Genomic DNA, 12,820 nt, shown 5'->3' on the forward strand with positions numbered 1-12,820 from the left:
GGGTTCTCTGGGGGGGTGAGTCTTGGGGCTGGGTGGGGGGTGCAGCTCCTGGGAATGAGCCGATGCTGCTGTCCTCCCCCAGGAGAGGAAGCCCATCTGGCCCAGGAGAAGATGGACTCCCTGCGGATGAGGTTCCTCCTCGTGGGCCAGAGCAGCGCTGCCATCCTGCACCGCCTGGAGCAGACCCTGGAGGCCTCCTGCTGGCTGGGCTCCACCGAGGAGGATCTGGCCCTCTGGCTGCAGCGCTTGGAGAAGGAGCTGGTGCCGCAGGGGGGCCAGCCGGTGGGTGATGATGACGGGACCCGCCAGCTCAGTGCTACAGACAGAGAGAAGGTAATGGGCACTTCAGGGAAGGAGTCATAGAGCTGTAGAGTTGACCTCAAGGCTCATCTTGTCCAACCCCCTGCAATGCCATGTGAGGAGGTCATGGACACAGGAGGCCTGTTGCCTTAAGGCAGGGTATTTGGGGCAGGCCAGGAGAGCTTCCCCAGGGGACACCTGACTTGCCCTCTCACTCTCTGCTGCTGAGCTGCCAGGTCTTCCTTGGAGGAGGAGAAGGACTTCTGGAAGAGAAGAAGGACATGTCTCACCCAGCGACGTCTAGGCTATAAAACCCCCCTCTGTGGGCAGAGAAGGGAACCACCTTGAGTCTTCTTGCCCTCTTTCCCTGCCCAGAGTGGTCTGTCTGCGCCCTCATCCCAAAGGCCCTCTCTTCTGTCTCAGTTTGAGCAGGTGCTGGTCTCCGAGATGGACAAGGTGTCCCACCTGAGCACACACCTGGAGGAGCTGGGCCAGGTGCACCTGGAAGCGGAGGCCATCCAGCGGCAGCTGGCTGATCTGAAGGTGGGTGTTTGGGGAGAGGGAGGGAGGGTTTGCTGGGAGGTCCTGCAGGGACCCTGCAGGGGCACCCTTAGGTGCCTCTCCACGAGGCCAGCAACTATGGTGTTGCCCCAATGCCTCTGGTCTTGGGAGCTGAGCAGGCCAGTGAGGCACTGGAGGGACTGGGCTCCTGTTATCCCAGCCAGCCAGGCTGCTCCTCTTCCTCCTCCTCCTGGACTCTCCCTCCTTCCCTTCCTCCCTGTGGTTCCCAGCTGAGTATAGAGTCAGAGGTGGGGAGGGGTCTAACAGCCAAGCCCTCCGCCCCCATGCAGCAGCCCCTCCGGGCTTGGTGTCTCACCAGCCCTGGGCAGGCAGGCCATCTGACAGGGATGGTGTGCAGGGGGAGGGAGAGGCCTGCCCTGCACACAGGAGCTACGCCAGGGGCCAAGGACCCCCTGCTCTCCCCAGGGCCACTCTAGGAGCAAACCTGCCCGGGCCAAGGGGCCTCATGGTGACTCTCCCCACCTCCCAGCTCCTGTCCGCGGAGATCTTGCACCACCACGGCCTTGTGGAGCGGCTGGTGGCCATCGCTGACCCACTGCTCAGCCTCTGCCCCCCAGAAGTGCAACAGCAGCTCCAGGTGAGTCCAGTGGGGTGGGGGTGGGGAGGCCCTCTTGACATGCAATACCTCTTTCAGCCACTGGGTGTCAGTGGAAGGGCTCTAACCCTTTTGCTTGCCTTCCAACGCCACTCCATTCAGGGAGGCAAGTTGGGAGCCGGTTCCAGTTCGCCTGCAGAGCACCTTTTAAGAGCATCTAAAACCCAAATATTTTTGATAGTCGCCCCTTTGCTTTAAAACAGAGGCTTGGCTAAGAGGCCTGCAAAGTACACTTGGGTCAGGGGAGGGTGGAGAGAACGTGGGGGCCTTTTTTCCTCCCCCCCCTGGGGGCACAAGACCAGCACCTTCTGGCTGGCAGGTCCCTGTCCCCCCCCCCTCCCCTCCTGTCAACAGAACTGCAGAGCCTGATCTGAGAAGGACTGGCCATGCCTCGGGTGGGGGTGCCCTCCCTGTCCTCCAATCTGACCCCCTTTGACGCCTTGTGTGCCCCACAGCCCTCGGTCCAGCCTCTGCAGGAGCGCTCGGAGCACCTCCTGCGCCAGAGCCTGGCCTGCACCCTGCGCCTGGAGCGTGCCCAGTCTCTGCTGGCGCAGTTTTCTGAGGCCCGCGAGGAGCTGTGCCCATGGCTGGAGGAGACACAGTGGGCAGTGGGGCAGTTCTCCCCTGATGGCATCAGCTGCGAGGCCTTCCGGGAGCACCAGGAGCTGCTGCAGGTGAGGGAGGCTAGAGTGGGGGGGGGCTGAGGGTGCCAGGGGAGGCCAAGGGTCCTTGGTCCTCACCGCTTCTCTCTCCTGGCTTGGCACAGGGTCTCCGAGAGGCCATTGCCGAGCACAAGCCCCTGGTGTCCAAGCTGCAACGGCTGTCGGGGCAGCTGGCCGAGTTCAGCCCGCAGGAGGCAGCCCCCTTCCAGCAGGGCTGGCAGGCGGCCGAGGAGCAGTACAGAAGCATCCGGGAAAGGGTTCGCCAGGCGGCGGCTGTGCTGGAGGAGGCCATCCCACGATACAGCCAGGTGAGCAGCCAGGCGGTCTCTGGGGCAGCAGGCATGGCAAGGGGGGTGGGGTGGGGGGTGAGAACAGACCTGGGCCAGCCACTTCCCAGCTGCCCCTGACAGGCCGCCCCCTCTGGCCTCACGCAGCAGCAACGTCCGTCTCTGGCCAAGTGAGCACCCAAACCTAGGAAGCAGAATTCTGAAAGTTTTGCGTTTGTTTGTTGCCTTTCCACCCCAAGGGGTCCACAGTGGGGCACATGGTTCTCCTCTTCATTTCATCCCCACAACAACCATGTAGGGTTGTGTAAGCTGAAACCAAACTAGACTCAACCAAGGCCACCCAGTCAGCTACATGGCCAAGTGGGAGGATTCATAGAATCATAGAATCATAGAGTTGGAAGAGACCACAAGGGCCATCCAGTCCAACCCCCTGCCAAGCAGGAAACACCATCAAAGCATTCCTGACAGATGGCTGTCAAGCCTCTGCTTAAAGACCTCCAAAGAAGGAGACTCCACCACACTCCCTGGCAGCAAATTCCACTGCCGAACAGCTCTTACTGTCAGGAAGTTCTTCCTAATGTTTAGGTTCAAACCCTGCTCTGTCCCAGTCTGACACCCTAACCTCTCCTCCACCCTGGCTGGCTTATGTCACTTTCTACTTCTGAAGCAATGCAGGTACAAAGGGTTTTCCCCTAAGAGAACAACTCCACAGGGTGAGATGTACTAGGCACCATCTCAGTCCAGTGTCAATGGACCGGTGAGTTATTTGGGCAGCAAATCATGAGATGACTTGGATGGCTTGACCGCCTTCCTCTGCCTGCCTGGTGTGCTTGGCGGGGACCACCCCCCCCCCCATGGAGGAGCCAGGCCTGGCATCTCCTCATGGCAGGGAGATGCCTTCTGGGCTGGATGAGGCCCAGAGAGGGTGGCAGGGGCTGCTAAAGCCAGGCCAATGCTGTGGCCCCCATTGGGACATTAGGGCGGACCCATTTTCAGCCATAAGGGCCACAGGCCTTCTCTTGAGCCCCATGGAGACCCACTCCCCATGGAGACCCACTTCTCTTGAGCCCCTGTGTCTCCCACTCCTGTGCCTCAGTTTCCCCAGAGCCTCGGAGGCTGCCAGCTCCCAAACTTTGGGTCCCAGTACCCACTCTGTGTGGCCTGGGCCAACCCTCTGCTGTGCCCCTGCTTGCAGCTGTCTGAGCGGATGGAGCTGATGGTGGAGAGCTTGGAGAGGCTTCAGAGCCGCATGAGGGACCCCCCTGCGGTGCGGGGGGACTCTGCCTGGCTCCGGGAGCAGATCCGGGAGAACGGCCTCCGACTGGCGGAGCTGGAGAAGCTGGGAGTGGCTCTGGAGACCCTCCGCGGGCAGGGGGCTGAACTGCTGGCCACCATGCAGGCAAGCGGGAACAGAGGTAGGCACGGCCCCTTCCCCAACGCCAGCTGGAGCCCCAAACTCAACATGCAGAAACCCCTCTTCCAAGCAGCTGGCCCCACTGTGCCTGTCTTGAGGGGTTTGGGGCTAGCCAGAGCCTCTGGGTCTCCTCCTTCCTACTCCCAAGAGACCCACTGCTCACATTTAGAGATAGGATCCCTGTGGGTCACAAATCTGTGTGGTCTAGAGGGCATGAGTCCCTCCCCTGTTTGGGGTGGGGGAGGCCGGTTTCCTGCTCAGCCCACCCCCAGGACCCCTCTCCTTTGGCTTCCCCCCCTTCCTGCGGACAGGAATCCAGGATCGTGTGGAGCAGCTGCTGAGCCAGTGGAAGACGCTTTGGGAGCAGAGCGAGGAGAGGGAGAACTGGCTGCAGGGCCTGCTGGTGCTGGCCGACCGCTTCTGGCAGGGCCTCTCGGACCTCGCTGCCACCCTTGGAGACATCCAGCAGGTGGTGCTGAAGCCAGAGGAGGCTGCCACGGACCCCAAGGCCATCCAGGCTAGGCTTGGGGCCATGCAGGTATGCATCAGCCACCCCCAGGCTCCTTCTCTCGGAGGGATCCTGGGAACTGCAGACGGGGGGGGGAGTTCCCCTGCCCCGCCCCCCTGCCCCATTGGCTTTGCCCTGCGTCTGGCTCCCGGCTCCCCCCGGCAGTGATTCAGCTTTTGCCCTGCTGCAGCTTCTGTGTGTGAGGAGGCCCTCCTGGGGCTGGTTTCAGGTGCTGAACCTTTACCCCCTCACCCCTTCTCCCGCCAGGCCCTGCGAGAAGAGATCGACTCCCTGCAGAGCGAGCTGGACTCCCTGGGCGTCTTGGGCATGGAGCTGATGTCGTCGTGTGGAGATCTGGACAAGCCAGACGTCACCAAGAGCCTAGATGACGTGAGCTGGGGAGGGACCCCTCTAAGGCAGGGAAACCTCATAGGAAAACCATTTGCCAAGGGGGCAGCCCCATTGCCCCAGTGTTGGCCTAGGCACATAGGAAGCTTCCTCCTCCTGAGCCAGCCCACTGGTCCATTTCCCTCTGTGTTGCGTGCACTGACTGGCAGCTTCCCCCCAGCAAGGACTGACCCTGTGCACCCTAGAAGAGCTGCCAAGAGCAGGCTGGGTGGATGAGAGAGCAAAGCTGAGCTGGACATGTGGTGGCCACTGTAGGAGATGGATTGAGGATTAAATCCGTAGATTAGAATTTAAACCTTCTGTCTCACATGTGTGGGTAATCGGACTGTGAAGCCTTTTTAGCAAAGTAAAAGCAGTGATATGTTTTACAGCTTACTAATACTTAGGAATTAGGAATCCCCTTTTATTGGTGGTCTGCAGCCTTTCCCTTCTTCAAGCCCATTGCAGGTTATGAACCACACGTTTTTAGTAAACTAAACAGAATTTTTTTTTACTTACATTTCAATGCAGGCAGCAAATACAGCAAAGTAGTATGCAGAAAAATACTTCCAAGTTACAACACAAGCAACTCCCCAGTCAGCACATATGTGCATTACACTGAACCCAAAAGTGACCCCCCCCAAACGTCACAAAAAGGGGCTGAATGTGTTCCAATTATATGCAATTACATGTAAGCACATGGTGCCTTGGAACGTAGCCCCCATGTAAATGAGGAGTTGCCTGTAAAAGAAAGTTGATAGTCTCCCAATAGGGTGTCTGGAGCCCCCAGACACAGGTCTGCTTAGCAGAAAGAGAGAGTCTCCTCAGAGGTGGAAGGAAGTGTAAGGAATTAACTCCTTTGTTACAGAATTCCCACCCAAGGGAGGCAAAATAACCCGTCACACACAGAGGGTCCTCTCTAGGAAGTTTAAGAACTCTCTGTGTACTCACCTTGTGCTTGTCTACCAAAACATGCATTTGTCATTTGGCTGTAAAATCTACAGCCGCCTCTGTACCAAATCCCAGGGGAATGGGGTGTGCATATTGTGCCCCTGGGGTGCAAATACAGAGGACACAAGCACAAGTGGGTGCACTTTATGGGATGCATTTGGGCACAGGGTGCCAGCCTGGCATGGGGTCCCTGCGTGATGTTGGCCCACCGAATGTGAAAGACCCTACGGGGGCTGGCCTCCCAATACCCGGCAGCTTAACCCCCTCCCCCCAATATTTCTCTCGCTCCTCTCTCTGTGCAGCTCTACTCTTCTTGGAACAGCCTGAGCAAGGTGTGGGGTGAACGCCAGACCCGCCTGGAGGAGCAGCTGCAGGCCTCACTCAACTACCAGCAGTCCATGGAGGTGACGAGGGTCTCTTACTTGGGGACAGGCCATGCGGTGGACCCCTGGGACAAAAAGACCCAAAGCCTGAATGAAGTTGATGGGGAGCATCCTGTGGCTGTTGGTCCTTAGCCTCTTTGTGCCAGAGGGGGAGCTGGAGAGTATTCCTAGTCCCCTTCTTTGCCCTCCCCTCCCCGCTGGTCTTTGGCCCTCACCCCATAAGTTTCTCCCCTGGGGAGAGCTCCCTGGCTGGGCTGTTCCCACAGACTGAGCCAGAGTCAGTCTCTGGCAGGCAGCTGCACACACCCCTCCTGGCCCAGGCAGGTGTCCTGGGGGTGACTCAGTCCTTGTGCTGCCACCCACAGAGGGACTTCTGCTTGACCCTCAAGACCTTATTCCTGTTTGGGACCCCTGCCCCTTTCTGCACTTCCCTAGAGGCTCCTGAGCTGGCTGGAGGCAGCTGAGTTGAGGATTGCAGAGGAGTTCCTGGTCGGGGGGGACTTGGACCTGGTCAAGCGGCAGCTTTCAGAACTCAAGGTAAGGGGGGTTGCTCAGAAGAAGTGGAGAGGTAGGCTGTGTGCTCTGGACTCCTTGGTTGTAGCTATGGGGGAGGGTGTACAGTGGGGCAGGCAGTGGACCCCTCCCTGCGCTTCATGAGCTCCCCTTTTAACCAGAGAGTGATTCAGGACTAGAAGGAAAATCCATCCCTCGACCGATCATCTCTTTCCCACCTGATGTGCTGTGCAGGTGCCAAGGGACCACCTGGGACGGTTCTCTTTACAGTGGTGCCTCGCTTAACGAATGCCCTGCTTAACGAAATTTCCGCTTAACGAAAGGATTTTTCGAGCGGAGGTTGCCTCGCTAGACGAATGCGTTTTACGAAAAATCCGTCTAGCGAATCGCGGTTTCCCATAGGAATGCATTGAAATTCAATTAATGCGTTCCTATGGGCAAAAAAAAATTCAAAAGAAATTCAATGCATTCCTATGGGATTCGCTAGACGAATTTTTCGTTATAAGACCCGTGGAACGAATTAATTTCGTCTAGCGAGGCACCACTGTATTTATTAATTAACCTTCCTCTTCTTGTGTGAAAATGCAAATATTTCAGTTGCCATAATAATAATAATAATAATAATAATAATAATAATAATAATAATATTTATTGTTTATACCCCGTCCATCTGGCTGGGTTTCCTCAGCCACTCTGGGCAGCTTCCAACAGAAAAATGAAATAAAATAATCTATTAAACATTAAAAGCCTCCCTAAACATGGCTGCCTTCAGATGTCTTCTAAAAATCTGGTAGCTGTTTTTCTCTTTGACATCTGATGGGAGGGCGTTCCACAGGGCAGGCGCCACCACCGAGAAGGCCCTCTGCCTGGTTCCCTGCAACTTGGCTTCTCGCAACGAGGGAACCGCCAGAAGGCCCTCGGTACTGGACCTCAGTGTCCGGGCAGAACGATCACCTTCCATGTGCAGCTTATCTCTAGAAGCTATTAGGACAAGGTTGCCTCACCTTCTAGAACAATTATGATATCTGTCACAGTGGCCGGAGTGGACTACTTCAGAGTAACGACGCTACGCAGCTCTGCATTTTATTCTTTTATTGGTGCTGCGTATTTACAGTGCTGAAGTCATTGCTATTTACACGGAGTGATGTGGTCAGTCGGTTTCAGAACCTCCTAATGGCTTTTGGCGCGTCTTTCTCCAACACAAAAGCTTTGGCAGACCCATCCTCTTTCCCCTCCTCTTTCTGCGTAATTCCGGAGTTGGGGGGATGGGTCTCCCCCCCTTATTCGCCCCTTCCTGTCCCACCTGGGACCCTGGCTCCTCTACCTTGCCTGAGCCTCGGACACGACTTCCTGCTTCCCCACTGGAATCGGAACTCTCTCTGCTTTCCCCTGTGCTCGGGGATTGGCTTGAACTCAGGAGGGGAGGGACTTCGCGATATCCCCTGTCCCTCACATCCACCCCCCTCCCAAGCTCTCCTTCACCCCTCCCCAGGTCCCCCCCAGGTGTCGGTGACGACTGGAAGCCTAAGAACTCAGTGCTTTCCGAGCCCGTTGGTGTGAACACCTCCCCCCAGTCCTGCAAGCCCCCCCCTTCCGCCTGGGAGGATGGGAATCCCAAAAAGTCCGTGGCGTCAGAGCTGGTGGGGGTAAAAATGTTCTGCCAATCTGCTCCTTCCTCTGACTGGGTGGATCTCGGTGACACCCATACCTCATCCTCTGGTTCCTCAAACTCCGCTTCCCAGCGCCATGGTGAACTGCTCTCCCGTGCTTCCTCCCCCTCCCCCTCCCTTTCCATGTGCCAGGGCTTGGGTCTATGGGGAAAGAGGGCGTGAAATTCTTCTACCAGGAATTCCTCCTGTATCTGAGTGGCTGGGACCCATTCATTCTGGGACGGTGGAGCATCCTCCCATGCCATGAGGTACTCCAGTCCCCCCACCCCCCACCTTGAATCCAGGATGGCCGTGGCCTCATTGAGTTGCTCCCTGCCTTCCCTCTCCCCCCCTCCCTCAGGGGTTTGTTCGCTGTCTCGGAGCCTGCTGCTTTCCCTGTACGGCGACAGCAGCGATCTATGAAACACGGGGTACACCCTCATGTCCTCTGGCAGTGCCAGCCTGTATGCCACCGGGTTTACCTGTTGCGTGACCGTGAAGGGGCCCAACCTTCTGGGCGCCAGCTTTTTGCATCGCCCTCTGATGGGAAGGCCCTCCGAGGACAACCAAACTTTGTCCCCCACCCTAATGACCTCCCCCGGTCGCCTGTGGCGATCTGCCCCCTTCTTGTACGCTTCCTTGGCTCTCTCCAAGTGTTCTCTGAGCTGCTGGTGCACCGTCTCCAGTTCCTCTGCCCAATCCTCAGCCTGTGGGCCCTCCTCCTCCTCCTCCCCCTCCCTCTCTGGGAAAGATCTGAGGTCACGCCCGTAATTGGCCTTAAAGGGCGACACCCCTGTGGAGACGTGCACCGCATTGTTGTAGGCAAATTCTGCCAGTGGCAGGCGATCCACCCAGTCCGTTTGCCGCTGGCTGACGTAGCATCTCAGGTACTGCTGCAGAATGGCGTTGACCCTCTCCGCCTGTCCATTGGTCTGCGGGTGTCTAGCCGTCGACAAGCTGACCTCCACCTGCAGGAGGTTCATGAGCCGCCGCCAGAACCTGGAAACAAATTGGCGGCCACGATCCGAAATAACCCTTAAAGGTAATCCATGCAGTCTGAATACGTGATCCACAAACAGTTGGGCTGTCTCTTCTGCAGAGACCGCCCTGGCACACGGTATAAAGTGGCACATTTTGGACATGAGGTCCACCACCACCAACACTGCGGTCTTGCCCCTGGAAGAAGGCAGATCTGTGATGAAGTCCATGGACACCACTTCCCACGGCCTGTGTGGCGTGGCTAAGGGCTCCAGCAATCCCGGTGGCGCTGCTCTGACCACCTTTGCCCGCTGGCAGGTGTCGCAGCCCCGTACATAGTCTCGAACATCTTCCCGCACCCCTGGCCACCAGAAGTGTCTCATGACTAGGTGAGTGGTTTTGTCCCTCCCAAAATGACCCGCCGTAGGGGTTGTCGTGCATCTGCTTGAGGACCGTACGTCTAAGCTGGGTGGTGGGCAGGTACAGTGCACCCTTGTAGAAAAGCAGCCCCCTGCGTTCTGCAAAGTCTTTTGCCTGCTCCCCCCCCCCTCTCAGTTCTCTGAAGATGCGGTTGGCAAATTCATCCGCTGCCGTCAGTGCTGTGAGTTCTGCCTCGCTCACCACTGCTGCTCCGCAGGACCATGCTGACGGGGGGAAAATGTGCCTGGGTGCCGGTGGCGCCTCCTCCTCCATGTACTCTGGCTTGCGGGAGAGGGCATCCGCCCTGACATTCTGCTCTCCCGGGATGTAGTGTATGGAGAAGTTGAAGTTCGAGAAGAACTCTGCCCACCGTATCTGCCGCTGGTTGAGCACCCTGGCAGTTCTCCAGAACTCCAGGTTCTTGTGGTCTGTGCACACCTGGATGGGGTGCTTGGCGCCCACCAGGAAGTGTCTCCAGTGCTGGAACGCAGCGTGGATCGCAAGAAGTTCCCGATCAAACACCGTGTAGTTTCGCTCTGGCTGGGTCAACTTCCTGGAGAAGAAGGCACATGGTCTCCCTTCTCTGTTGGCGTCCAGTTGCAACAAAATGGCGCCCACAGCTTTATCAGAAGCATCTGTCTCCACGCGTAGGGGCGCGTCCTGAACCACGTGGAACAGGTTCTGGTCTGAGGCGAACACCCTCTTGAGGCTTTCAAACGCTGCTTGCGCCTCTGGTGTCCACCTGAACTTCTGCTTGCCTCTCAGGCAGTCAGTGATGGGAGCCGTAACGCGGGAGAAGTTCTTGATGAACTTCCTGTAGAAGTTGGCGAAGCCTAGTAGGCGTTGGGCATCTTTGCGCGTCCTGGGGCTGTGCCAGTCCAGGATGGCCTGCACCTTGTCCTTGTCCATCGCCAGCCCCTTGTCTGACAGCTTGTAGCCCAGGAAGTCCACCTCCTTGGTGTGAAACTTGCACTTCTCCAGCTTCACATACAGGTGGTTCTCCTTCAGGCGCTGCAACACCTCCCTGACATCTTTCACATGCTGCACTGGGTCATCGGAATAGATAAGGATGTCATCCAGGAAGACCAAGCATTTCCTGAAGAGGAGGGACCCCAGGACGTGGTGCATGAAGGCCTGGAAGCATGCTGAGCCCCCTTGCAACCCGAAGGGCATCACCAGATATTCAAAAGAGCCCAGAGGCGTGAACATCGTGGTTTTCCATTCATCGCCTTCCCGGATCCTGATCAAGTTGTACGCCCCCCTCAGGTCTAGCTTGGTGAAAATCTTGCCCCTGCGTGCCGCTGTCAGGAGATCATCCACTCTGGGCATGGGGAAGGCCACTGGCTCTGTCACTGAATTCAGCCGTCTAAAATCCACCACAAGACGGCGCTGTTGCGTGTCTTTCTTGTCCACCCAGAAGACCGGGCTGCCCCCTGCTGCCTTGCTTTCTCTGATGAACCCCCGCTTGAGGTTCTTGTCGATGAAAGCGCGCAGATCCTCCAGTTCCTGGTCTGACATGGTGTACAGCTTGGCTGGGGGTATAGTTGCCCCCGGCACCAGGTTGATCTGGCAGTCAAAAGGCCTGTGTGGGGGTAGGTGGTCGGACTCCGCTTCGCTGAAGACCTCCTGCAAGTCCCAGTACGGCTTGGGTATCGCCTCACCCCCTTTGACGTGCATGGTGGCCACCGTGGCTATCGGAGGCCCCTCCCCTGGTTGGTGCTGCATGCAATTTTCCAGGCAAAAGTCCGATCCAAAAGTGATGCATCTCTGGTGCCAACTGATGGAGGGGTCGTGGCGCGCCAGCCAGCTCATGCCCAAGACGATGGGGGGGTCTGAGATGGTGGTGACGTTGAATGCCAGTGTCTCTGAGTGCCTTCCCACCGTCATTCTCATGGGGGGGGGGTTTGATGAGTGATGGCCCCTCCCAGCAGCTCTCTGCCGTCAATGGTTGCCACGTGCAGGGGAAAATCCAGCTGCAGAAGCTGGATCTGGTGCTCTTCTGCAAAGTTTCTCGAGAAGAAGTTGGCTGAGGCACCACTGTCAATTAGGGCGAGGACCGTCAGGGGATAGCCATTTGGGAGCGTGAGCGTCACTTCTAGAACCACTCCTGCTCTGGGAGGGGTGGGCTGGCTCTGCTCCTCTCTGTGCGGGTGGGTGGGCTGGGGCTGTTGTCTGCGGACTGTGCCTGGCTGCTGCCCCTTATCTCCTGCAGCCAGGCTTTCCCGTTTCCCTGCTGTGGTGCTGCGTCAGTGGGGGAGGGCACAACCGTTCCCGCCTTTCCTTGCCACTCCCTGCGATGTGGGCAGTCTCTGACGAGATGCTGGGGGGAGTTGCAGAGAAAGCAATTCCCACCCCTTCCCTCCTTGCGTCTTGGCGCCGCTGGGGTTTGAAAAGCCCCCCCGCGCGCGCTATCAATCTGCATGGGTTCCTGGTCCTGACTGGCCCCAGGCGTGGCTTGAAAGGGTTGTTGGGGGAGTGGCTTCTCCTGCGACCGTGGGAACCAAGCCCGCTTTGCGCGCGTTGCTTGCTTGTCGCTCCACCGGGATTCCTGTCTCACCCCCACCGCCAGAGCCGCTTTGCTCAGCTGATCCATATTACTGGGCTTTGGACCTCTCGAGAGCTCATCCTTCACCTCCTCATGCAACCCCAAGTAGAACGCCACTTGCATTGGGGGTGACTCTAGTTCCCACCCCAATCTGTGCACCAGCATGGTGAATTTCGCCCAATACGCGCGAACTGTCATATTTCCTTGGCGTAAATTATGAAGTTCCTCCTTAGTCTGGTCCATATGACTATCGGACGAATACATCGTTTTCAAACCTTCTAGAAATAGTTTGACATTCTTCATGCAAGGATTCTTTGTTGCGATTAACGGTCTTAGCCACTCCCTGGCTGCCCCGGTAAGGTGCTCCACAATAAACGCTACCCTGTGCTCATCATCAGGGAACTCATCGTGGTGCAGCTCAAGAGCATACACAATCTCAGTCTCAAAGCCCTGATATTCCCTCGGGTCTCCATTGAACTTGCTTACTAGCGTCCCGGCTCTCCTTCCTGGCAGCACTTGGACTTGGGGTGCCCCTCCCGCCTTGTTTTTCTCTGCATCCAGCTTGTTTTGGAGGTCTACCGCCACCGCCCTTAATTCCTGCTCTCTTTCCTGTAGCGCTCTCACCTGTTCCGCAAGTTGTAGCCGG

General features: G+C 57.5%; 1 protein-coding gene across 1 annotated transcript in view; it reads left to right on the plus strand.

The window, feature by feature from the left end:
• Window positions 1-85: 85 nt before the first annotated feature.
• The window catches only part of LOC118089705 (microtubule-actin cross-linking factor 1, isoforms 6/7), a 30,630-nt gene continuing 17,895 nt past the window's right edge, over window positions 86-12,820 (plus strand). The window contains exons 1-10 of the mRNA XM_035124475.3: window positions 86-333; window positions 724-843; window positions 1,352-1,459; window positions 1,933-2,151; window positions 2,244-2,447; window positions 3,622-3,841; window positions 4,152-4,378; window positions 4,616-4,738; window positions 5,989-6,090; window positions 6,505-6,606. Coding sequence (XP_034980366.3) covers window positions 112-333; window positions 724-843; window positions 1,352-1,459; window positions 1,933-2,151; window positions 2,244-2,447; window positions 3,622-3,841; window positions 4,152-4,378; window positions 4,616-4,738; window positions 5,989-6,090; window positions 6,505-6,606 — 1,647 coding nt within the window. The 5' untranslated portion in view covers window positions 86-111. The remainder of the gene's footprint in view (window positions 334-723; window positions 844-1,351; window positions 1,460-1,932; window positions 2,152-2,243; window positions 2,448-3,621; window positions 3,842-4,151; window positions 4,379-4,615; window positions 4,739-5,988; window positions 6,091-6,504; window positions 6,607-12,820) is intronic.

This window comes from Zootoca vivipara, chromosome 8 (genome assembly GCF_965207765.1).
Source record: "Zootoca vivipara chromosome 8, rZooViv2.hap1.1, whole genome shotgun sequence".
Classification (NCBI taxonomy): domain Eukaryota; kingdom Metazoa; phylum Chordata; class Lepidosauria; order Squamata; family Lacertidae; genus Zootoca; species Zootoca vivipara.